The sequence below is a fragment of the Saccostrea cucullata genome, unplaced genomic scaffold (assembly GCF_032062105.1).
Source record: "Saccostrea cucullata isolate Sc308-1 unplaced genomic scaffold, CSIRO_AGI_Scuc_v1 ctg4535, whole genome shotgun sequence".
NCBI lineage: Eukaryota > Metazoa > Mollusca > Bivalvia > Ostreida > Ostreidae > Saccostrea > Saccostrea cuccullata.
Window position 1 is genome coordinate 24567 of NW_026918230.1, and position 24490 is coordinate 49056.

Sequence of the window (24490 nt, forward strand, 5' to 3'; positions counted from 1 at the left end):
ATACATTGTACTTCTAAATGATTAATATATATTTTATGGCCGTTTTGGTGATTTGCATCAATTTCACTTCATGTCTCAAAATACAATATTAGAGATTAATAATAAATATAAAACTCCATTTGTAACTGTAAGATCATTTATTTTCATCATTTTAATTAAGTAATAAAATACGATAATTCAAATTTAATCCATTTGGGTCCATTTGTGTCTCCATTTGGGTCCATTTGGGTAAATCGACGCGCCGGTCTCAACCTTTGCATCCCGAACCCGATCGAAATTCTGCTCAAAACATGGCCGAAAACAAAAAAATGTAAACAACAATAGTTAAACTTCAATATTTGATACTTTGCGACTCTTCCTGGCGAAAATTCCATTACTCTAAGAAAGATGAATGAATACAGGAACATTCTGACGGGGGAGGCGGCCATTGCCTGGAGGAATTTGATCTCCAGATTGAGATTTCATTGGACGACAGATAACAAAATTTTCGAGCACCTGTTGGAAGTTCACGAATGGTTCTGCGGGGATAAGTGTCCGCTTCTGAGGTACATAAATCATATAGGTCAGCTTTAAAGCTTCTAACAAGATTGAATAAGTGAACTAAACTGTCACTGAGTCTAGCTGGAGTGGAATGTGACACCCCCCCCCCCCCAAAGAAAGATAGTCTGAGTATAGGAATTTGTATTATTTAAACAGCTCCAGCACAATACCCTGATAAAGGAATATACCTTGATAAAGCTTTATAGCTATAAAGCTTTATCAAGTATTACAAATGCCTTGATCAAGATATTTTATGTAATGAAAATACAAAAAAAAAACACTTAAAAAAATAAAATTAATACTGAAAGCCAAGTTCTGAGTTGTTGTCAATAAATTTATTCATGCAAGTAAAATACTCAAACACGAAGGAATCAGTATAAAAGCATGTCGCATAAGGAGACATACTTTTATGCTGTCTTTTTGACACACAAATACTTTTCATGCACAAGTGAACACACTGAGCACAACTCATATTTCACCTATTAAATTTAATTTTTTAAGAATTTTTTTTGTATTTTCATTCCATAAAATACCTTGATCAAGGTATTTGTAATACCTTAATCAAGCTATATATATCTTTATTAAGCTATATACCTTTATCAGGGTATTGTGCTGGACCTGTTTAAGTGAGAATATTAAATCTAACTGTGTCTCCTATCTGGAGACAAGCCCTCACCACAGTTAGAATACGTCCCATATCCTTGCAGTGTATTAAATCGGAGCGGATCTTCTCCTAAATGATTGTGAAGAATACAACAGGAGTGTATGGTTAAATGGGTCTGTAGGACAATAAATCATTTTAACGATAGAACATTCTATCTAATGTTATTTATGCATGTCTCTGATAATAGATATGTACATCAACATGTATATTGTGTTGTGGTGATCAGCAGGGTTCCATCGCCATTGGCCAGATAGCTTAGTGGGTAGAGCACCTGTCTGACCGGAAATTCAGGGGGGCCTCGGTTCAAATCAGGGTCTGGTCCGCTGGTGCCATCCATGTCATGCCCTGGAACTGACAGGTGAAAGGCCCGCCAGGGATGAGCCTGGTTTAGGGTCTCTGGAGGGTCAAAGATCTTTAAGGAGAGAGGAATATGGCGGTCAGCTGGATTTGATCACTGGTGGCCAGATAGCTTAGTTGGTAGAGTACCTGACCGGATTTTCAAGGGGCCCCGGTTCAAATCCCGGTCTGGTTTGCTGTAATTTTCTCCTCTCCTGCTACAGTGTATTGGTCAGGCAGGACTGATACCCTGTGGCCAGATTATAACTTTGTTATATAGTTTTGTAGTGACAGGGATTAGAGCATTTTAAAGCCAAACCAGGTACAAAATTTACTATTAAATAGGTATCATCCCCTTCTCATCAACTACATAAAGGATCAGCCATAATTTGGGTTGGATATGATTTAAAATTATCCAACATGTCATGTATTTTTTTTTTATTTCTAGGCCATGGCAAGGAGAAATAAAACCATAACAAATTGCCTTAAAATCATATTTGTTTAATTGACCGAAAATCATGGATCACTCTGTTAATCCATTTATTATCCATCACTATCAATTTTTTGTTCATGATTTTAATATTATAGGAATTCACATTTTGATATTTAACTTCATCAGTTTTATGCAAAATTAACTGTGACATCACAACTGTGGGATATCAAAAATATATCCAATTAGTGATAGTCAAGGAAGAAATCGATAATCATGAGATAAAAAAAAAAAAAACTTTATCTAAAAAATTAAACCCAGTGATTTTTTTTCTGCAGGTCTGATGCTACTGAAGAAGCTGATCAAGGTGAGAAAAAAAATGAATATTGAAATTTTTATCAATTATATTTACAAAATGTAAGACTATACAGATTTGATAATGCAGCAAGATGATTGTCAGAAAAAAAATATTATTTATGTTTTGGAAAGGTAATTATACATGTACTTTAGTGTTAATTTGAATTAGGGAATAACTATCTTCAAATTTGGTATTTGCCACTGTTAATGCTAATTTAATGGTCGCAAACTGAGTTTTACTGGCAGCACGTAAGCGGAGCCGGTAAAATGGATGTTTGTGACCATTAAATCAGCATTAACAGTCGCAAATACCAAATTTGAAGATAGTTTTTCCCATTCTAATGCAATCCATGCATTTTGTTTGTTTTTTACGTCTTATTTTGTTGAGTTTTGTTATATAAATTACGTCACGGAGCATTGTGTTTTTGTGTCGCTCTATTATGACGTCACAATGAAAGCTTTCACTCTCGTTAAAGCTCATTTTACTGCTTCAAACATCAGTGCATTAGCCAATCAAAATGTGTTTTACAAAACAATTGCATTAGAATGATGTGTTATCAGAAAATTCCATCCACAAAAATCTTCAACAGGTTAAATTTAAATCAAAAGTTTATTTAAAGTAATAATGTTAAAGTTTAATTTCATTTTAGATTTTCCCATGTCAACAGAAGATGAGAGGACAGCAATGTCATTAGATTTAGAAGGTGTGTATTGGTTTTACAGATGTTGTTATACATCATAATACATTTACTTACATGTATTATATAGAGTTATGATTCATTTAATTAAATATCTGATCAGAAATTTTGATTCAAGCCAAGAGAGGTGATTTTGCTTTGTTATAAACAAAATTTGTTATATCTATTAGTTTCACAATATGTTTGAAACCCATGGGGAATTGATATCATTTTGATATACTGTATACAGGGAAATATTCGCCCCCGTTTTATTTTCGCCCCCTTTCGCCCTTACATCGTTTGGGCGAATTTAAAAAGGGGCGAATTCAAAATATTCAATATATTTTCTTAAACAAAACGGTGACTGGGTGAATTTAAAACGGGGCAAAATTGGTTGCAAGTGTGAAAGGGCGAAAATAAAACAGGGCAAAAATAACCCTGTATATAGTAAGTACATGTATTATTTTTACTGTTGGACATCTGTTTCAACAGTAATTTCATTTCACTAGTGTTATTGATGGTGTTTTAGTCAGCTTATTTAATTACCAATTCTAGTTAAGTGTGTCATTTTGAATTTTAAGACAACCTATGATGACAAATGTGCTTGAAGTAAATAGTTCACACCTCCTAACTGCAAGCTTTATGACTGGTAATTTCTTCTTATTCCTGTTTGGTTGCTCTTGCAATGGACTATTTCTCTGACCGTCAAGTTTGAAAAAAATGAATTGACCAATCAAACCGATTTTTTTACCAAATCCTATACCAAGGGCGTGAATTGTTAATATTGGATGCATCTGACAAAATAGATTGTGACATAAACCTAAAGGGTACATTTCATCGGAACTAATAATATTTTATTATCTCTGGTCTGTATCTATGAAATGAAAAAAAATTAAGAATTTCAGTCTTCACATAAAGTAAAATCTTGCCTTGTGGTGTGTAATTGCTAGATAATAATAGATAGGGTTGTCTAAAGAAGCAAAAGTGAAACATTCTTTTAAGGTCATGAAATTGGCATAGATGCAGAGGTACATATATCTGTTTTACTATTGGACTTTTACGAGAAGCACTGACTTTTACAGTTGACTGTTTACTTGGACATTTAAACATTCACATCTACGGAGGTACAGAATTGATAATGGAAAAGGAAACCTTTCTAGTGGTCATGGTAATGGTGTTAGGGGCACTTGTATGAGAAGGACTGGATTTGATGGTAGGGTGGTTGTCGTTTTCTTCAATGACAACATAACTGTGCTTTGAAATAGCCAGTTATTATACCCCCCGCAAACGAAGTTTGGGGGGGTATATAGGAATCACCTTGTCCGTCTGTCCGTCTGTCCGTCTGTCTGTCTGTCCGTCTGTCCGTCTGTCTGTGCAATCGTGTCCGGTCCATATCTTTCTTACAGAGGGACATTAGAATCTACTACTCCACATTAAGATTGCTCATAACCTAAGGGTGTGTCATGACCTTGACCCAAGGTAATTTGGGGAAGTTCAAGGTCACTGGAAGAAAAATTTCATAATTCGTGTCCAGTCCATATCTTTCTTATGGATAAACTTGGTAGGTTCTCATTTCACACAAAGATTGCCCATGACCCAAGGGTGTGTCATGACCTTGACCCAAGGTCATTTGGGGAAGTTCAAGGTCACTGGGAGAAAAATTTCAAAATTCATGTTTGACACATACAGTACCGACCAGATCCAACCTGACACCCAAGCAGTCCCAGTAAGCAGTCCCCGGGACTGCTTTGGGACCGCTCTGGGACTGCTATGGGACCGCTGTGGGACTGCTCTGGGACTGCTGTGGGACTGCTCTGGGACTGCTCTAAAAAGCAGACCCAGCAGTCCCAGCTGTCCCTGGGACTGCTTTCTGGGACTGCTTTGTTCACTCATGTGTGAAAAAAGGTTCTGAGTGACATGATAGCTCCGCCCCTTTGTGTATTCTGAATTTGCAGGCCCCCTGTTGTTTTGTTTACTTGCAGCAGAGATGAGTTTAAACTGTTTAAAAAGCAAGGATTTCTTACAATCTTTTAATAAGTAGAGATTATTATAGTTAATTAATATTTACTTAGACTGTATATTTACACAAATGTAGTTTAATTAGAATAAACTTTTAAAAAATAAACTTGTTAAATAAGGAAGTCAGGAGAAGAATAATTTTTTCCCTAAATATAAGATAATGTTTATGAGAAAAAAATATCCACATGTAGGCCTTTTTTATTATGGGCGTATTTAATGTAAAATTAAATACTAAACATTTGCATTTGTACTATTTAAAAATAATTATTACAGTTAAATAAACGATTTTTAATTAAAAATGGTACATGTTTTTAACCCTCAAATATAAAATATCACACTTTATTAAATGACCATAAAATAAAATAAAAAAATTAAATTAATTAATGCTTCCATTAATTCTTCCGTAACATAAACAATGTGGAAAATCACTGGGGAAATTATTAATGAATTACCAGTAGTTTTTGATTTATAAACAAGTTATTAAAAAGTACATCAATTTCAAAAATAAACACTTGAAAATACCGGGAATTGTGATTTAATTCTTTTTTGTATTGCTCCTGTTTACACCGCCGATTAATGTGTATAAGAATGGTATCAACACTCGCAGTTTCAATCGCCTTTGGGCAGAAAATCAGTGTATGTTATTTGGGTATACATATCAGCGTTTAACATCATTGAACATGCTGGTCAACAATGATCCTTATTTCAATCTATGTAAAGCAAAATTAAATTGATAAATTAAATGTGTATGAATTTCTTTCAGGATTAATTAATTTTGAACATACCAGTAATCTGAGGGTTCCATTCGGGTGATCTATTTAAAGCTAATTCTGGTGTAAAATAATTAATTCACGTTTAATTTTCTGTATAAAAAATAAATATGGGAAACAGTATCAATTACAGAAAATAAAGAAATCGAATTATTAATATACCAGATAATTGTAATTTATTTTAATTAATAAATTTTAATTAATTTAATTTAGGACTGCTCTGGTGTAATATTCATGTTCAGTTTAATTTCACATGTGAAGCCTTCTTCATTCAATTAATATTATTTCATTTTTGTCTCTATGCATGTACTGTTCATAAATCACACATGTAAGGATTCCAGGCATACTACCCAGAATCAAATTATACAGCCTTTTATAGTTCCATTGTTTATTGGGAATTTCATTTCTGAGTTAGCTCCGCCCATTAAATAAATAAACCCCGCCCTCTGGGACTGCTGGGACTGCTTTCTGGGACTGCTGGGACTGCTCTCTGGGACCGCTGGGACTGCTAGGACCGCTCTGGGACTGCTGTGGGACTGCTCTGGGACCGCTGTGGGACTGCTGTGGGACTGCTTTAGCAGTCCCAGAAAGCAGTCCCCGGGACTGCTCTGGGACTGCTTTGTGTCAGGTTGGGTCTGGTCGGTACTGTATCTTTTATGGATAAGTTTGGTAGGTTCTCATTTCACACAAAGATTGCCCATGACCCAAGGGTGTGTCATGACCTTGACCCAAGGTCATTTGGGGAAGTTCAAGGTCACTGGAAGAAAAATTTCATAATTCGTGTCCGGTCTATATCTTTCTTATGGATAAACTTGGTAGGTTTTCATTTCACATAAAGATTGCCCATGACCCAAGGGTGTGTCATGACCTTGACCCAAGGTCATTTGGGGAAGTTCAAGGTCACTGGGAGAAAAATTTCATAATTCGTGTCCGGTCTATATCTTTCTTATGGATAAACTTGGTAGGTTTTCATTTCACATAAAGATTGCCCATGACCCAAGGGTGTGTCATGACCTTGACCCAAGGTCATTTGGGGAAGTTCAAGGTCAATGGGAGAAAAATTTCAAAATTCATGTTTGACACATATCTTTTATGGATAAGCTTGGTAGGTTCTCATTTCACACAAAGATTGCCCATGACCCAAGGGTGTGTCATGACCTTGACCCAAGGTCATTTGGGGACGTTCAAGGTCACTGGAAGAAAAATTTCATAATTCGTGTCCGGTCTATATCTTTCTTATGGATAAACTTGGTAGGTTTTCATTTCACACAAAGATTGCCCATGACCCAAGGGTGTGTCATGACCTTGACTCAAGGTCATTTGGGGAAGTTCAAGGTCACTGGGAGAAAAATTTCAAAATTCATGTTTGACACATATCTTTTATGGATAAGCTTGGTAGGTTCTTATTTCACTCAAAGATTGCCCATGACCCAAGGGTGTGTCATGACCTTGACCCAAGGTCATTTGGGGAAGTTCAAGGTCACTGGAAGAAAAATTTTATAATTCGTGTTTGATACATATCTTTATTATACAAAAACTTACTTCTGAAAAACCCAGCGGGGGGTATTTTGTCCCGATTGGACAGTTCTAGTTTCCATTGAATTAAATGTTGAGCTTAATTATTATATCGTAAAAGAGCTTCCATACACTGTCCCAGTGTGAGAGTAATTCGTCAACTGTAAAAGTCAGCGCTTCTTGTAAAAGTCCACGATTTAGTTTGTACAAAGACACAAGTCAAAATTTATTGATATATTTCAATTGAATTTTTATGAATTGTAAATGTCTGATACAGAATTTGATAGCAATAAGCAGTTAATACTTGATAACATAAATAAGACAGCAGACATGATTGATAATTTGCAATAGAATTTTTATGAAGTGTAAACATCTGACAAATATTGAACACATTCCTCAGTATTTGTTTGCATTTAGTGGAGGACGGGGCTGAGTCTATTGATGATGACAGCAGTGGAGAGAGTAACTCGGACACAGAGAGCGGAGAAGAGGTGGGTAATGTTATGTAAAGTGTACAGTAACATCAGAAACAGAAAGTGAATTTAAAAAGGCCAATTTAATCTGCTAACTTCATATCCTTTTTACAGAATAAAAAAGAGAGATGACAAAAAATTAGGTTTCTTTTAAAAGCTAATGTTAAAAAGTTAATCAGTCAAGTTTATTGCTTATTTTGTCCATTTTTATGCCCCTCTTCGAAGAAGGGAGGGCATATTGCTTTGCTGCTGTCTGTCGTTCGGTCTGTCAGTCCATTTAGTTTCCGTTTATTTTCTTCACAACCATTGCACATACTGAAATGAAATTTGGTAATTTGGTATATAGATTAGTCAAATGAATATCTAGGTCAAGTTCTGTTTTGGGTACGATCGCACCATAATTGACAGAGTTATGCCCCTTGGACTTAGAAAAACTCCAACTATTTTCAGTTTCCGTTCATTTTCTTTGGAGAGGTTGCACACATTGAGATGGAATTTAGTATACAGATTAGTCAGATGAATATCTAGGTCAAGTTCTGTTTTGGGTACAGTCGCACCATTTTTGACAGAGTTATGCCCTTTAGGACTTAGAAAAATTCCAATTTGTGGGGGATGGGGCATAAGTGTTTAACAAACATCTCTTGTTTTAAATTTCAATATGTTCAGAACAATCAATGTTGTCCGAAAGGGTGTAATGTTTTCCTGTCAAAGAACCAGACTCTATTTTTGTTTTCCTTAGAAAGGTATCAAAATTTTGAATTTATTTAAATGTTGATTGATTGATTGTATATTGTTTAACGTCCCTCTGGAGAATTTTTCACTCATATGGAGACGTCACCATATGTCGGTGAAGGGCTTCAAATTTTGACCTATACCCGGCACTCAGGGCCATTGAGCAGTGAGGGATCTTTATCATGCTAATGCCTGCCGCTGACATGGGTCCTTGGTTTTTAAGGTCTCATCCGAAGGACCCGCAACTTTCATTTCAAAGTGCCAAGCGCATGGCGAAGGAACAGTTGCTACCCATTTTTTGTTGACTTAGGTCAGTCGCGGCGGAGATACGAACTCACGACCTCCCGATCACTTTAAATGTTGATAATATTTTCTGTTTCAGGATGTTTACATAAAGGAAGAGGAAGAAGAAGTTATCAGTGCGATTCCATGTAAAATAGTGTCCACTGAACTGGGAACGGAGACCCAACTCCCGAAGTCAGGGGGAGATTACTCCGAGTCAAGGAGAGATAACTCTATTTCAAAGGGAGGTAACTTTGTACCTTTACCAGAAACCCTGGACTCTGTTTCAGAGGGCAGTGAATATATATCTTCATTTGAAAACAACTCGACAAATAGATCAACTAAACAACGAAATACTCGGACCAGTTGCCTCAATGATTATAGGAAAACATCAAATACAAAAACGAGTAATGAGAATGGGAAAATCACACAAGGAGATAGTAAAACGTCTTCAAATGTGAGTGAATCTCAAAAGGAAAAAGGTGATGAACATGAGGCAGTGCTAGAAAAGAAACTTCTATTTAAACTTCCACAAAGGGAAAAGGAAACATTTTTAAACGTTTATGAGTTACACAGAAATGATAGGACTGAAGCACCTCGACAAATGGAAAAGAAATTGCTATCTACAGTTAATTCTACAGTTAAAAACTCCAAACAATCCTTATCAAATAGACAGACCTCAGAATCATCCTCACCAGGTAATCTGATATCTTCAAAATCATCCTCACCATATAATCTTACATCTTCAACATCATCTTTATCAGATAATAGGATATCAGCAGCATCCACACAGAGTTCCAAACGTTCTGAAAAACAAGACTCGTCAAAATCAGAGTTAACAAAATCAAAGTTCCCCAAACCATCTTCTCCAAAGAAACCAAAGTCTTCAAAATCCTTTTTACGTAAAAAGAGATCAAAGATTTTGAATACAGAAGGAGTTAGAGCCCTCAAGAGTCACCTTTCAAGTAAAGCCTTATCACATAAAAATAATTCAATTGATACCACCGGAACATATGGATCACATGACTCAAATGTCATTTCTGTAGAAGAAGAAGTACCCCAAATACATACAATAAATCGAACATCTGAAGCAGCAGAGTCAAGTACAAGTACAAGAGGTAAAGGTAATGCTGAATCAGTGGAGCAGACAACAGGGAACGGAATAGAGGTGAATCCAGATGTAAGTAAAGATAAGCCACCAATTAGTCTTATGTTAGACATAAACCCACATACAGGAATACCGTGTTTAGTTAGATACCCCACAACAGCACCAGACCTTGGTAATGTAAATCAGGGGTCGTCTGACATGAAATCAAAACAAATGGAGACGAGAGTGTCATCAGGATCAGATTCAGGGAATCCAAGTGTCCAGGGCATGTCTTCATTGATAAATCTTAGACTGACTATAGATCCAGTTAGTGGTAAACCCATGTTAGTGAAATGTCCAGATGAACCACCAACAAGTGATTGTTGTGATACAAGAGAACAGTCAATAGTGAAATGTACAGATGAGCCATCTACCAGTGATTGTTGTGATACTAGAAAACAGACAAGTAAAACGTCTGATCATGAAGAGTCCGGACAGATGCCAAATTTCAGTTTGTTGACGCCTGTTGAGGTCCTAAATCCCAAACAGCAGCAGCTTAAGTTAATAAGTGAGCTATCAGATTTAAGTAAACAGATACCAAGTTTCCAAAATGTAAAGCCCAAACCTATTGATTTAAAGCCAAAGAGAGAATTAAAACGAAAAAGATTAAGGAGGAAATTACAAGATAGAAAAATAAAGATGTCAGTTGTGCAGAAAGCTAAGTATGTGACAGTTCATCCTAAGAAACCAAATATTCTAAGGTCCAATGTTCAGAAACCTAGGCAATTACCTATTGTCAAAACTTCACCAGTAAAACAAAATGATTTAATAGGGGAACCACAGGTTTTAAGAAATCTTCTTGAGGAACCTAAGCAATTACCAGTTGTCAAAACATCTAAGCCAGCTGTAAAACAAATTGATTTAAAAGGAGAACATGACGGACCACAGGTATTAAGGAATCTTTTAGAAGAACCTATGCAATTGCCCGTTGTCGAAACATCTAACCAAGCAGTAAAACAAAACGATATGAAGGAGGAACCAGATGAACCACAGGATCTTCTAGAGGAACCTATAGAAACACTAAATCTAACATTAGTTATAAACCCAACCAATGGTATGCCAATGTTAGTACCGTCACCGGACATAATGACGGCTAATCCTGATGACACTCACCTGAAGCTGACTCTAGACCCGGTATCTGGAGAGACAGTCCTAGTTCCTGATACCAAAGACGATCCAGAGGAAGGGGTCTCTTAGGGTTAATTATGTCCAACAATATTGTTACCACTGTGTGGTAGAAATAAAAATATGTATTGATATGAATCATGATACTCAGTCATGTTTTACTTTTTAATTCTGATTTTTTTGTGTCTGAAAAAAAATGCGTCTAGGACCTTTAGGAAATAAACATCATTAATACACAATGTTAAATGAGTCCCCAAGGACAGATGATACAAACAGAAAGAAAAATATGGGTTTCTGGTCTGGTACACTGTATTAAAATATTTGGCCTATTTTTGTTTTAGATAACGTGATATTTAATTATTAAGACATTATTGTGAAATTGACGAGTTAAACTGAATTCAAGTCTTTTTCAATTTTACTTGATCATTTTACTTAAGGGGGATGTACAAGCCATATTGGATCTAGTCTGGTGTAAAATAAGAAATACCAAGAATGCGCTTAATACTCTACTAAACTAGCCCAAAGTTACTCAAAGTGCTAATGCACTAATTACCTACTGTTAGAGACCAAAATCAGTTAATAATTAAGTTTATTTTACTTTAATTAGGAGGAAATTAATCATGTTAGAACTGCGCAGCTACAGCATTCATGAGATGAAAAATGCATTGAATATAGTGTTAGTTTGATTCATTGATAATATGGCTACAACCATTTGTTTCGCTTTTTTCTTTTCATTATCCATAATTCTTGAAAATTTGATTTTTCATATGGGTGTCTTCCTGAGACCATGTGTTTATTTCGTCCGCCATTCCTCTGTCACACAAAGTTCGAATAGCATTGGTTTTAGAATAAATGCGACCATAATAACATCAAGACAAGACATTACTAAGTAATAATCATTAGGTTATATTACTCACTACTTTTATTTGTTGCATTGCATCGTCTGATTAATGAAAAAAAGCGATTTTAACCCCACTCCAGCAAATCGGGAAAATCTGTTCTGTTTACAGCTCGAGTTTCCTCGATAATATCATTCCACTGAGCACATGGTTGGCATGTGCATATATCTGCTGTGGATAGATGCGTTTATTACCATGATTATATTTAATTTTTTCATGGAACATGTCCTGATGATTTATTGGTTTCTTTAAAACTCAAGAAAAAAGATAAAACATGTCCTAAACATATGTAATTACGGCGGGTCTTTTTTCTGTGGCGATAGAAGTTATTTTCAAATGGGGCACTGCAAGGAGGATGCTTAGCATTTAATTTGAAAATGTTAAACAATATGCGGTGCATGAAAAACAAATTGTAATTACATGTCTTACATTCGAAAAGTTGGTACATGTGTCTATTTTGTTTAGCAGTTAGATAGAAAAAATAGGCAGTTATAGGATTTCCTTCAGGCACCTCAAATAAATAGCTAGATTGTTTGCAATGAACCACACATTGTATGGTGTAATGTTTGGACATAAAAACGCATCATGTCTCATTATGTTGACAACATTGTAAGCTCTCGCTCATTGAACATACGAAGCTTGATAAGATATATTGAGTTGTTTCTTTGAAATTAAGAAGCAAGCACAATGTGTGCAAAGAAAAGTCCATTGCATATGCTATGTCTATCACGCAAAAAAAAAAATGAGAGGCTACCCCCCACCCCACCCCAAAAAAAATCCTATGTTTGTTTTTCAAAATAGTGCCAAAGATTCTAAAATTTTGCATAACTAAGTATGTGATGGAACATGTACTAGCCTTATAAGACAATTTGCTATAAAAATATTTGGTTGCCCTCTCTCCCGATCTACTGCATAGAAATGGCCCGACTCATTTTTTTTACATCATATTACATGTTGTTTTTTTTTCTTCCGTAAACGAATATGTTTAAAATTTTAGGAATTTTTTTCTCACCTATAAATACGGACCCAATAATTTTTCCCTGAGTTGGGAGGACCACCAAACATCATTTTAAAGATGGTATAAAATGTTTATTAATGTTGATTTTTTTCCTTTACTCTGTAAAATTGTAATTTTGACAAAAAGGGCAAATAGAAAAAGTTTTTTTATTCATTAAATCTCCTAACCCACTCTGAATGATTTCATTCCTTTTCAAATGTTGCTCCGCTAAAATCAAAATTGTAAATGTTTATTTGACAGAGTATACGAGGGTAGATCAAAAAGTAAACGATATATCTTAGGTATTTGATAGTTATATTATTGTTGAAATATTCAAGTATTTTTCAAAGTGTAAATTGGAGGTCTTTGATAGCATATTGCTTAATTAAAAACACATCCCTTTTCAACTTGCTAATATATCACTGGGCAATATAACAAGTATCATATTTAACCATCTGCCTTCCTCCACTAAAACGATCTATCCAATCATGGATTGAATTTGTAGGAAGTCATTTGTCTTAATAAACTATGAACAAATTCTTATATGCTACTTCAAAGGCATTTTTAAGATATACCATAAATATTTTAGTCGTTTGTTAAACGAGTTCCACTGAGGCAACCATTTTTCGTCACAAGAACCTGCATAATGACGTCATTATGAGCAAAACTTTATTCAGCATGTGCTATTTTATAGAACTTGTGTTTGGCTATGTGTGCACCAAATTTGTTTCTAATCTGAATTGTGGTTTTGTAGATATAGAGATAGTTCGCGAACTTTTTGATCACCCCTCGTACTAGTAGGTCATTCATATCGATCTTATGTGTTTAATTTCTTTGTGTTTCATTGGTGATAATTAAAATTTTGATATATATTATAAGTTATCTGTGGCAAACTTACAAACTCTTAATTCTTAACTTTGATGGTGCTCATTTTTCCTTACCTGGAATCAAAGAGTTTAAGATTTTTTTCTTTGATATCAATAAGTACATTATTTAACAACTGTTCGATAATAATACTAAATAAATTACTTCAAGCCATACTATAACACATTTCCTCTTTTAAAAGTGTTCATACTATTTGAAATATTTTGCAACTGTAATTCTCTTCTACATTTAAAGATTGTTATGTCCCTCCATATTAAGAAGAGGTCTGGAAAACAAAATTCTGTGCTAAAAATAGACCACGTGCTGCTATCCATGAACTACTTTCATGGTTCTTTACACTCTTTTTGAAGACAACGATACCTTGTTTTGAACTTGAAATTATCATTTAAAAGTGCAAAATTTAGACATTTTCTCAACAAATGGTTGTAGAGAGAACATTGATGCACAGTTTGCATATTTTTTTGGATTTTTTAAGGCTCTGCTGAATTCTGTAGCTGCGCAGTTCTAAGGAGCATATCAAAAGCATTTTTCTGCAAAAGTCTAGATTATATATGCACAACATACATTCAGTTATGAATATTTATTGTATCTTTATCATAAGGACTTAAAATTTGATCAAAATATGATGTATTTTAGCCATTTGAAGAAATGTTTACATTTTGTTCTCACAGCACTAAAGGTGGCCGTACATCCCCCTTAAAAAATAAGACCTGATAAAAATCTGTTTGTATCATTTATCCTATATTGCAATTGCTTTGCTAGCATGTGCTGCATGATGCTTATTGACTTAAAGGTGCTTGGATACAGATTTGATCATATTTTCTCAAATTTTCTGTATGATTTTATGACTTACACGTTGCTGTAATATTTTATTCTAAAATATAACAAGCAAATTTAAAGAATTGTTGCCCACCGTTTCGGTGTCTTTGTGGGTGAGATGCCATTTTTATGGCATATTTTGTCAAATAAGAACGCCTTAGCATATGTCATTTAGAAATTATCACCAAATTTGATTTTTTTGAAAGCCCTAGCACCATATGTTCAAAAGTTATGGCCAGGGATAAGTTTTTGAAAGGTAAATCAAACTCCAAGGTCAAAAATCGAAGTTATTGGTTTCTTAAGAAAGGTTTTGTTACAAGTATTACATATAAGAAGTATGAAAATCCTAGCCCAAACCATTCAAAAGTTATGGTCAAGGTTTAATGTTTTTAAAAGTTTGTCAAACTAAAGGTCATAGTTGTTGGTATTCTATGAAAGAGCTTGCCATAAAAATTGCATATGTGAAGTATGAAAGCTCTAGCTCTTACCGTTCAAAAGTTATGGTCAAGGTTAAAGTTTTTCCATAAGTACGGAAATCTCCAAGGTCAAGGTCAAACTTGGTGGTATCCAATAAAAGGTCTTGCCACAAGTATTACATATGTGAAATATAAAAATCCTAGCCCTTACCATTACCAGTCATGGTCAAGGTCAAAGTTTTTCCATAAGTACGGAAATCTCCAGGGTCAAGGTCAAAGTTGTGTGTATTCAGTGAAATGTCTGTCTTGCCACAAAGAATATATATTTGAAATATGAAAGTCCTAGTACCTACCGTTCAAAAGTTACGACCAAAGTTAAAATTTGGAATTTTTGCGTACAAGTGGGTCAAACTCCAAGGTCAAAATGTCAAATTTTGTGGTACCCAAAGAAATGTCTCATCCTTATAAATATGCTTCTGCAATATAAAAGCCATAACCCCATTAAATCAAACGTTATGGGAAAGGTTAACGTTTTTGTGACGGACGGACATACAGACTAACAGACGAATGAGATTTAATGTCCCCTCGCTTTCGAGAAAGCGGGGGACAATATAAGCTCGGAAATTATTGAAACTTCGAATTTCCGTCGCCTTTTATTGACTTATTCTTACACTTTCACATTAAAAAAAAAATTCTTAACACTAAAGAAATATGGCAATTGGGTTGTGTATTAATGAAAAATATAATTATAATCTAGAAAATTCAGATTAAAAATGTCCGAAAGCAAAACCCACTCACAGTCGGTGTGTGCAGAGTTTAACAGTTGAACACATCCGGTGAATCGTAAACATTAGCAATAACAAAGCTCTTGTGCTTTTAACAGAATCATTTAACGTTTTGCAGGTATATTCAATTTTGTTAAACTCTGTACAGAGCACGAAACACTGGCTAATTATATTAGTGAGAAGGATTTGCTGTCGATCATTTCTACTCTGAATTTTCTGGATTATAGATGATGTAATATTTTTCATTACCACAAAAAATCGCTTCTTTTCTTAAATGTTAAAGATAAAGAAAAAAATTGTGAAATAGCAAGGATAAGTTTATCAAACGAGTCCCAGAATTCTTTTAATTTTCGTAGTACATTATTTCTTAGATTACATTTTCGTGTAAAATGCTGTACATGTAGCATTATATAAGTCGTGATATTATTCAGACAATCTAAGAAAATCTTTATATAAACGACAGAAACTTTGAAATTTTGCGGTGGGAAGTATCTTTGATGATGCTAGATGTCGGAAATTAGATATGAGAAAATATCAACTTTTTAACGTGGAAAGCAGCTACATGTAAGTAGGTGAAATACTGTTATCATCTTGGGCTTTAGATTCAATTAATGTACAGACAATATAGAAATTACATTAGCTGCAATATTATTGTGTCTAGACAAAGACTGCTTAAAAAACGGATATACAGACAATTGCATTTGATGAGAAAGCATTACAAGCCATTTTAGAACTGTCATAAACTATAAGCACATCAAAATCCTATAAACAATATGTGTGATTTATGTTTAAAAGTTCACAAAATGAAATTAAAATTAAGTTATAAAATTGATAAGTTATAAAATATATTTTGATGCTTCGTTGCAGAATTTCGCGACATCTTAATGTGACGTTAATTTGTGCGAAAAACCACGCGAGTTATAAAGTGCACGGAGCTGTACATGTATTTTATATGAGAAAGGATACTTAATCCTCGATGTCACCTTATCCCACCTTTTCGAGTTTCTTGTTTGCTTTACTCAAAATGCGTGTAAGAGAGGATGTGTGTGTTTGTGTTTTTTGGTACTTAAAGGTGCATGGACACAGATTTGAAGTTAATGTTTTATGTATATTACGACTTACATATTTTAGTAGAATTTCACTCAAAAATATATAGAAAAAAACTTATTTCATCTGAAAGTTATTAAAACATCAAATTTTTATATGGGTTTGACTGACATTTCCTAGCACTTTCACAATTTTTAATTTTATTTTTAATACTCAGGAAAAGTGGTAATCTTGTTGTGTATAAATGAAAAATATCAAAACTATAATCCAGAAAATTCAGAGTAGAAATGTTCGAAAGTAAAACATACACACAGTATATTGTCAGTCCGTGCAGTTGTGATGAGCAGACTTTAACAATTGAACAACCTGGTGAATCGTAAACATCCACAATAACAGACCTCGTGCCCTGTTTACGAAAACTGTACCTTTCACGGGTGCGATAAGTTTGCTAAACTCTGTACACAACATTAGCGCGGAATGACGATACTTGTGAAAGGGGTTTTGCTTTCTAACATTTCTACTTTGAATATAATTTTTTTTCTGGATTAAGTTTTAATATTTTTCATTAATACACAACAATATTGCCATTTTTCCTAAGTATTAAGAATAAAGTAAAATTTGTGAGAGTGCAAGGATGTGTAAATCAAACTCATCCAAAATTTGAAGTTTCAATAACTTTAAGATGAAATAATTTTTTTTATATTTTTGTGTGAAATGCTATTAAAATATATAAGTCGTGATATTATACAGAAAATATTAACTTCAATTCTTTGTCCATACACCTTAAAGCACAACTTTTTTTTTATATGTATCCAAACAGTTTCCTTTTGTGCCCTGGAAGCATAGAGACATGTTTTAAGTTTCGAGTAAAGAAAAGTGTTTAAACCTATATAAACTACTGCTTTCCAAATATTGATAAAGCTATCTCATTTTATTTCAATGGAAATTGTATGAGTAGATTATTTAGAAACTAAATAGTAACTATTGGTCTTTATTAAATTTAAAAAAAGTAAAGTTTGTATAGGTCAATACAGTTTTCGGCTTTGTTATGCCCTGCAAAATTAGTGTTTTCAAAATGTGCTAAAATTGATTTAAAAACAAGTTGTGTATCTTTACAGAATATATCTTGAAGGAGGAGCATGGAATGGCATCTCTCAAGTGTCAGATATCTCAAAATATTAGATTTTAAAGGTGTTTTTTATAGGTCTTTTCAAATTACGTGTACCTCATGGTACATGCTAAATTGAGTAAAGAAAATATTTTCTCTTTCCCTTTTCCCCCGCACTTGATTTTTTTATCTTTAATTCTTTGAAAATCGATATCTGCCTCAACTGTATTGGAAAATACGGGACGAGACACAGGTTCATGACTCTACAATTAACATTAAGGAGGATAAATTGTATGCTATTATTGCACTGATTTGTATGAAGTTTTATTTCTTACATGAACATCATATAATAAATATCATGTAATATAATTTTATATCATAGAAAAAGGCTGAATTTGTATTGAATCTTGACCTTGTTCTTCTGATAACATTCTGGGGAGACACCAAATGATAAGCTTAATTTCTGGCATAATTTGTTAAGGAATAAAATTGTACTTAATTTATCATCGAGTCAAATGCTCACTGACGTTTTTCTCACTTACTGTTAGTCAATTATTTATACACTGAATGACGATGGATTTTTCCGTTATTTCCCGATCATGACAAGGAGCACACGGCGGGTGTTATCGGTCAGCAGGAGATGATCACTTCTCTATGGCACCTGATCCCACCTCTGATGGTTTAGAGGTCCATGTTTGCTCTGCTCCTATTTTGTATTATTTTATAGACTTTGATATTGAATACTGTTCATTATCTCCATATATTCTTCATCAAGCACTTTTACCTTGATCATAACTTTTGGCTTTGCACCAGAACACAACTGCATTCAAACAAAAAAGTTGTGGCGTCTCCATATGAGTGCGAAATTCTCGAGAGGGACGTTAAACAATATACAATCATCAATCAAAATTGTTTCGAAGTGATCCCATCTCCTATTTTTTGGAGGTCTTTATTTGCTCTGCTCCTATTTTGTATTTTTTATGCACTTTTGATCTTGAATACTAGCTGTCTGTTACCTCCATATGATTCATTAATATATAACAGGAGAGGGAAAAAAATGTGTGGCAGGACCGGGACCCTACATGACTACAATACTACATTACCAGTCAGGTGCTCTACCGACTGAGTTATCCAGACCCATACCAACGGCCCAAATCATGACAAATCTATGGCAAGTTGTTGAACTTTTGACTCAGGGATTCAGTCACTGAAATGTCATTAAATATTTTTCGTGATCATTACTCAGCTGAAAATAATTTAAAAGATTTTATCTCAAATATTTATAGCCTGATTTGATGGATCACTCTTTATTCTCTCCGAGATAAAAATTAATATTTTAGAATTTCTTGTTTTAAAGATTGACTGAGTAAATTGGCACAATTCTCAGGGGTCAATGGAAATTGCGATGTTTTCTAAAATAAACAAGAAACCTATAACCTGTCCCTTTGTTGTTACCTACAATACTAAGAATTATTTAAGTTATTGCATAAATAATCAATGAAGTTCTGTGTAAATAAACGTTGAAGAATCCATTTTAATTGACTTTTTAGCATTTGTAGAATTCTGAAAGGTAAATAAGGACGCATTTTTAAGTTTTTAAATTCAAATAAGGCAACAAAAAATATATAATAAATTAAGGATATGCACGAGCGGTATCACAATTGCATGAAGGTCATATTGTCTAGGTACTAATCTTTCATAAAGAACATATTTATGAAATACAGGAGTGGCAATGGTCGTGGGTAAGCAATTTTTTGTTGGTTCGTGGGATATAATTTTGTTGCTAATTAAATTTTTTTCTTATTTTCGGAAGATTCCTCGAATAGATATACATTAAAACGTTTGTTGGGAAATAATTTCGTGAAAAGTGACCACGAATAGTTGTCATTCAGGAAAAGTAATGATTGAACATTATCCTGCTGTTAAAAATATCATTTAATTGCCTTCTCCCGAATCAAGGTAAATTATTAATCGGATGGTAAGTGGGAAAGTTTTTTTCGTCAAAAGAATTCAACATATTTATGGATGGGAGAAGAGGAATAAAAATAAATAATGATAAAGTGTCCTGGAATGTAAAAAAAAAAATTGAGTCTGGCCATTTAGTCAATCTGTCAGGAGAGGGCAAAAAACATTTTTTTACGGATGGTCTTATGAAAATGTATTTGACAATACTTCTTGTAATTTAATTATTTTCGAAGATTCTTACTTTAAACTGCAATTTAACAACTATTGCTAATTTTATGCAATTTAATTACTTTCGAAGATTCTTAATTAAAACTGCAATTAATAACTATTGCTAATTTTATACTTTGAATCTTAAGTAGCAATACTTGGATACAACCTCTGCCTGATTCTGTGTTCCGTGTTGACATGGACAAGGGCCACCCTCCTCCAGTCTTATTATACCGCGGATACCTTCTTAGATGACATACAAATTTTTGATTCTCTTCTGTCGCTGCATGACTCTGACTCTCTAACTCAGTGCTCCGCTATGTGTGGGGAGGACTGTAATTGTTTTGCCTACAACTCCAAGAGAAAGACGTGCCATCTTTATTCTAAATCGTGTGATTCGTTGGATTTGTTTTTAAGTGATTACGAAACAGGGTGGAGGTATTTCGCAGCAGTGTTGAAAGGTACATAACTTTGATAACAACAATGTGCTAAGACGTAATTGCATGCATAAGAAAGACTTATTTAGAACTTTGATTATTTATTTTAAAGTAATATTTTAAAACAATAAACCATATTGTCAAATTTAATTGGTAAATCAAATTTTATTCATCATATACATGTATGACAACTTTTTGGAATTTGACATAGTCGAGTTGATTATAAGTATGTTAAATTAGTTATGACAGAAAGAATTCCGATGATGGATTTAAGTTCACGCATTTATGAAATGTATACCGGGTATATGATATATATATATATCAAATATATCGTCATACAAATAGACATTCTAATTTTGTTTCAAGTGTACAATCCCGATTCAGAAAAAAAAAATTTCATTTTCAATCTACAAAGTTTTGTTATGTTACAATAAAATTCTATCACCTTAACAAACAACAATAAAAAGAAAAGATTTAAAAGATTTAAAGTAACTTTAAACTGCTACATTTTTTTGTTTATAGGAGAAGGTTGGCTGTCGTATGGAATGCATAGTTACTTACATATAAAGACTAGCATCAATTGGTGGGATGCTAAGGTTAGAATTATATACATGTATCTCTTAAATTATTTCAGGCTTTGTCCTTTTTGACAGGAAGAAGGAAACATGATTCTTGGTTCCATGAAACAGGAGGATAGATCTACCCTCTTGACTTTAATTTTTTTCATAAAATGCATATACGTGTACCATATTTTGATAACTTGAAACAGGAGGTGGTTTAACAAAAAATTCCGTCAATTAACCAATATGTCTGGCGTTTCTAGGAATGTCATTGGTATAACTTTTCTCCTATAAATGTTCTCCAAATGTTTTTTAGGAACATAGAAAAACGATAAATCAATTGGCGTTATGAAACGTTTGAAGGTTAAACACACTCATGAAATTAAATGCAAAGATTTAATATTGTGCCTACTGAAAATATGAATCCTCTTGTCTATTTCAGTATGAGTGCGAAAAACTAGGGGCCTATTTGGTTACCATAGAAACGGAAGAAGAAAATACATGGTTAACAGAAACCTTTCTGCCAGTCTTGGATCCTGGTACATTTTGTTTGTTTGTTTGTTTGTTTGTATTTAACTATCTGCTTGGCTGTTATAATGTAATGGATTAAACTTAGAGTACTTAAGATGTCGATTTATTCCCATTTGGCGCTTAGATTAAGCAATTTACATAAAATAATAATTTATTTTTATTTTATGTAGCTAAAATATGTCCATCTAGGTCCTTGTGTTTTAATTTTTTGAATGAAGTGCAAATGTTCACTGTTTTTTCTATTTTCTATTTCCTGGACACATAATTATGAATTTATGCACCTATACCTATAAGTTAATAATTCTTGCAAATGAATTCCGAAACGGCTGTACAAGAGTTCTTAATTACTCTTCTAGGACTCCTCTAGGAATACACAAGGTATACTTTGATGTCCGTAAACTGTATTCATATTTCAGTTGCATAGTTATTATCGTAAATTGAATTAGGATATTGATTTTGTACGATATTCAGTGGTGAATTATATCATTCATGTGGATACTATTCAGTGGGTAATTGGATATTGGATGATAGTCAGTGATGGATTAGTTATGTAGATATCATTTAAAATTTTATGACCTACTTGTAGCAATCAAATCATTTTGTCGTATTCGGATGACTGTTCCATGCCTATTTTGATAATACTATTACTGGTTTGTTGGGAATTGATTTCGTGGATAGGTAAGTATTGAGTAGTTTTCTATATGAAATTTCATATTTTGTGGTGGACATGAATTCGTGAGTCATAACCTCGTAAACAACGAAACCAAAACCCGCGAAAATCAATTATTTTACAAATGCTAGTTCTAATCCACCACTAAATATCATTTAAGTAACTACGGAAGCGTTTTAGTGCTACGTGGACACTTAATTTTTTTATTCTTCATTTTAATCTGAAAATTGTACACTTTATCTGTATAATTTACACTTTAATTTGTAAAGTTTACACTTTAATCTGTAAAATTTACATATGAATCTGTAAATTTTACACTTTAAAGTGTATAATTTACACTTTAAAATGTAAAATGTACATTTATCTGTTCAATTTACATTAATATGGCAACTTAATACATCGTAAGTATCACATTTTAAAGCCAACGAACCTTGAATTATGCATGATAAAATTCAATTCTGATTTTTTATTTAACACTTAATGCAAATAGTAAACAAAGTAGTATGACTGATACAAGTAAGACTTTCTTAGAACATTAGTGAAGAGCAAATCAAATACAAATGCATTTAAGGAATATAATATTGATATCATCATACGCAAATTCGTTTAATGCGCTTAGCAGTTCAATTATTAAAAGCATTAATTGTATTACATGATACATCTATACTATTACCGACAACAATTAAAATACTTTTGGAATTGAAATTTTGAATAATCATAAATTAGTAAAGTATATACATATATCATGTATATAGATAATTAAAGTATATGAGTTTTCATAAATTTGGAACAGCAAAGGAATTTATATCATTTGATTCAATGACGTTTCTTTATTGCAACCTTTCAAAACTGACAGTAATTTGAATGTTATATTTTATATCATAATGATCATAGAGCCATAAACTTGCAATATCAATCTTAAGTGCAAATAACTGAATAAGAAAAAAATCCTCGAGATATATATTTTTTATTTTTCATCTCACTATAGTTCAACTAATTTAAAAGAAATTTACTGAATGTAAAGCAGATTCTCGATATTTTGCTGGGGGAAATTACGAGGCCCATGCGTAAATCGCACATCCTTATTTGTCATATAAAAATGTAAATGTAAAATACAATTATGCAGAAAAGTGTGAACATCTCAGTTTTATCCATTTTTCAATGTCATAGGAATAACATCCCGAAACGACTATTTCATTATAACAGATTACAGTGCAGATTGTTCAGATTAAAGGGTCAAATTTACAGATTAAAATGTAAAATTTACAGATTCAAGTGTGTAATATAATAGAGTGTAAATTTTACAGATAAAGTGTACAATTTACAGAATAGAGTGTAAATTTGTCAGATAAAGTGTACATTCACAGATTAAAGTGTAAAATGTACAGAAAAATATGAAAATTTTACAGATGAAATTGTTAAAATTTACAGATTAAAGTGTAAACTTTACAGGTTAAAGTGCATAATTGAAAGATTTAAGTATAGAAATAAAAAAAAAATTAAGTGTGCAAGTGGAACTATTACGCTTCCGTAATTATCTTATTATTTAACGTTAATTCACATTTTTCAGCTGGATGTAACCCTTGGTGGATTTGTTGTTCACATTGGATAGGTGCCAACGATATTGACAAGGAGAACCTATTTGTCTGGACAGAAAACAACAACAACGTCACTTCCTATTCCGACTGGCATCCGGATGAACCTGATGACCTTGGCGACCAGGACTGTGTACATCTTTGTCGTGACGGGATTTGGGGAACAACCCCGTGTCACGAGATGTATTCATACATATGTGAAAAAGACTAAATATAATACAAATTGTATTAAAAATCATAAGGTCAACAATTATCAAGCAAACCATTGAATAATGCAGAAACCTGTGAGTAAAACCGCTATTCGGTACTTGTGTATTTATTATTTACTGAATAAAAGGAATTGTAAAGGAAATATATATTGTTTTTAATGTATTCTAGCAAGTCACACAACATCGTCGCAAACCACGGCCAAAATGTACGATCCTCTCCCATTCTGGCTGTGGTTGAATGAGAAGAGAATTTCTCGTAGTTCATTAAAATATTGACCAATGCGAGTAAAGCA

At 33.4% G+C, this 24490-nt stretch overlaps 2 protein-coding genes across 2 annotated transcripts; both read left to right on the forward strand.

Moving 5' to 3' along the window:
• The first annotated feature begins 303 nt into the window (after positions 1-303).
• On the forward strand, positions 304-11230 carry LOC134259882 (uncharacterized). Its single transcript, XM_062742484.1, has 5 exons — positions 304-545; positions 2309-2337; positions 2978-3031; positions 7726-7799; positions 8896-11230. Exons 1-5 carry the CDS (start codon positions 388-390, stop codon positions 11137-11139), a joined length of 2559 nt encoding a protein of 852 aa, XP_062598468.1. The 5' UTR covers positions 304-387; the 3' UTR covers positions 11140-11230.
• A 9140-nt stretch (positions 11231-20370) lies between these two features.
• On the forward strand, positions 20371-24199 carry LOC134259902 (perlucin-like protein). The gene is made up of 4 exons (XM_062742502.1): positions 20371-20656; positions 21155-21228; positions 21635-21731; positions 23964-24199. Exons 1-4 carry the CDS (start codon positions 20515-20517, stop codon positions 24197-24199), a joined length of 549 nt encoding a protein of 182 aa, XP_062598486.1. The 5' UTR covers positions 20371-20514.
• The last annotated feature ends 291 nt before the right edge of the window (positions 24200-24490 follow it).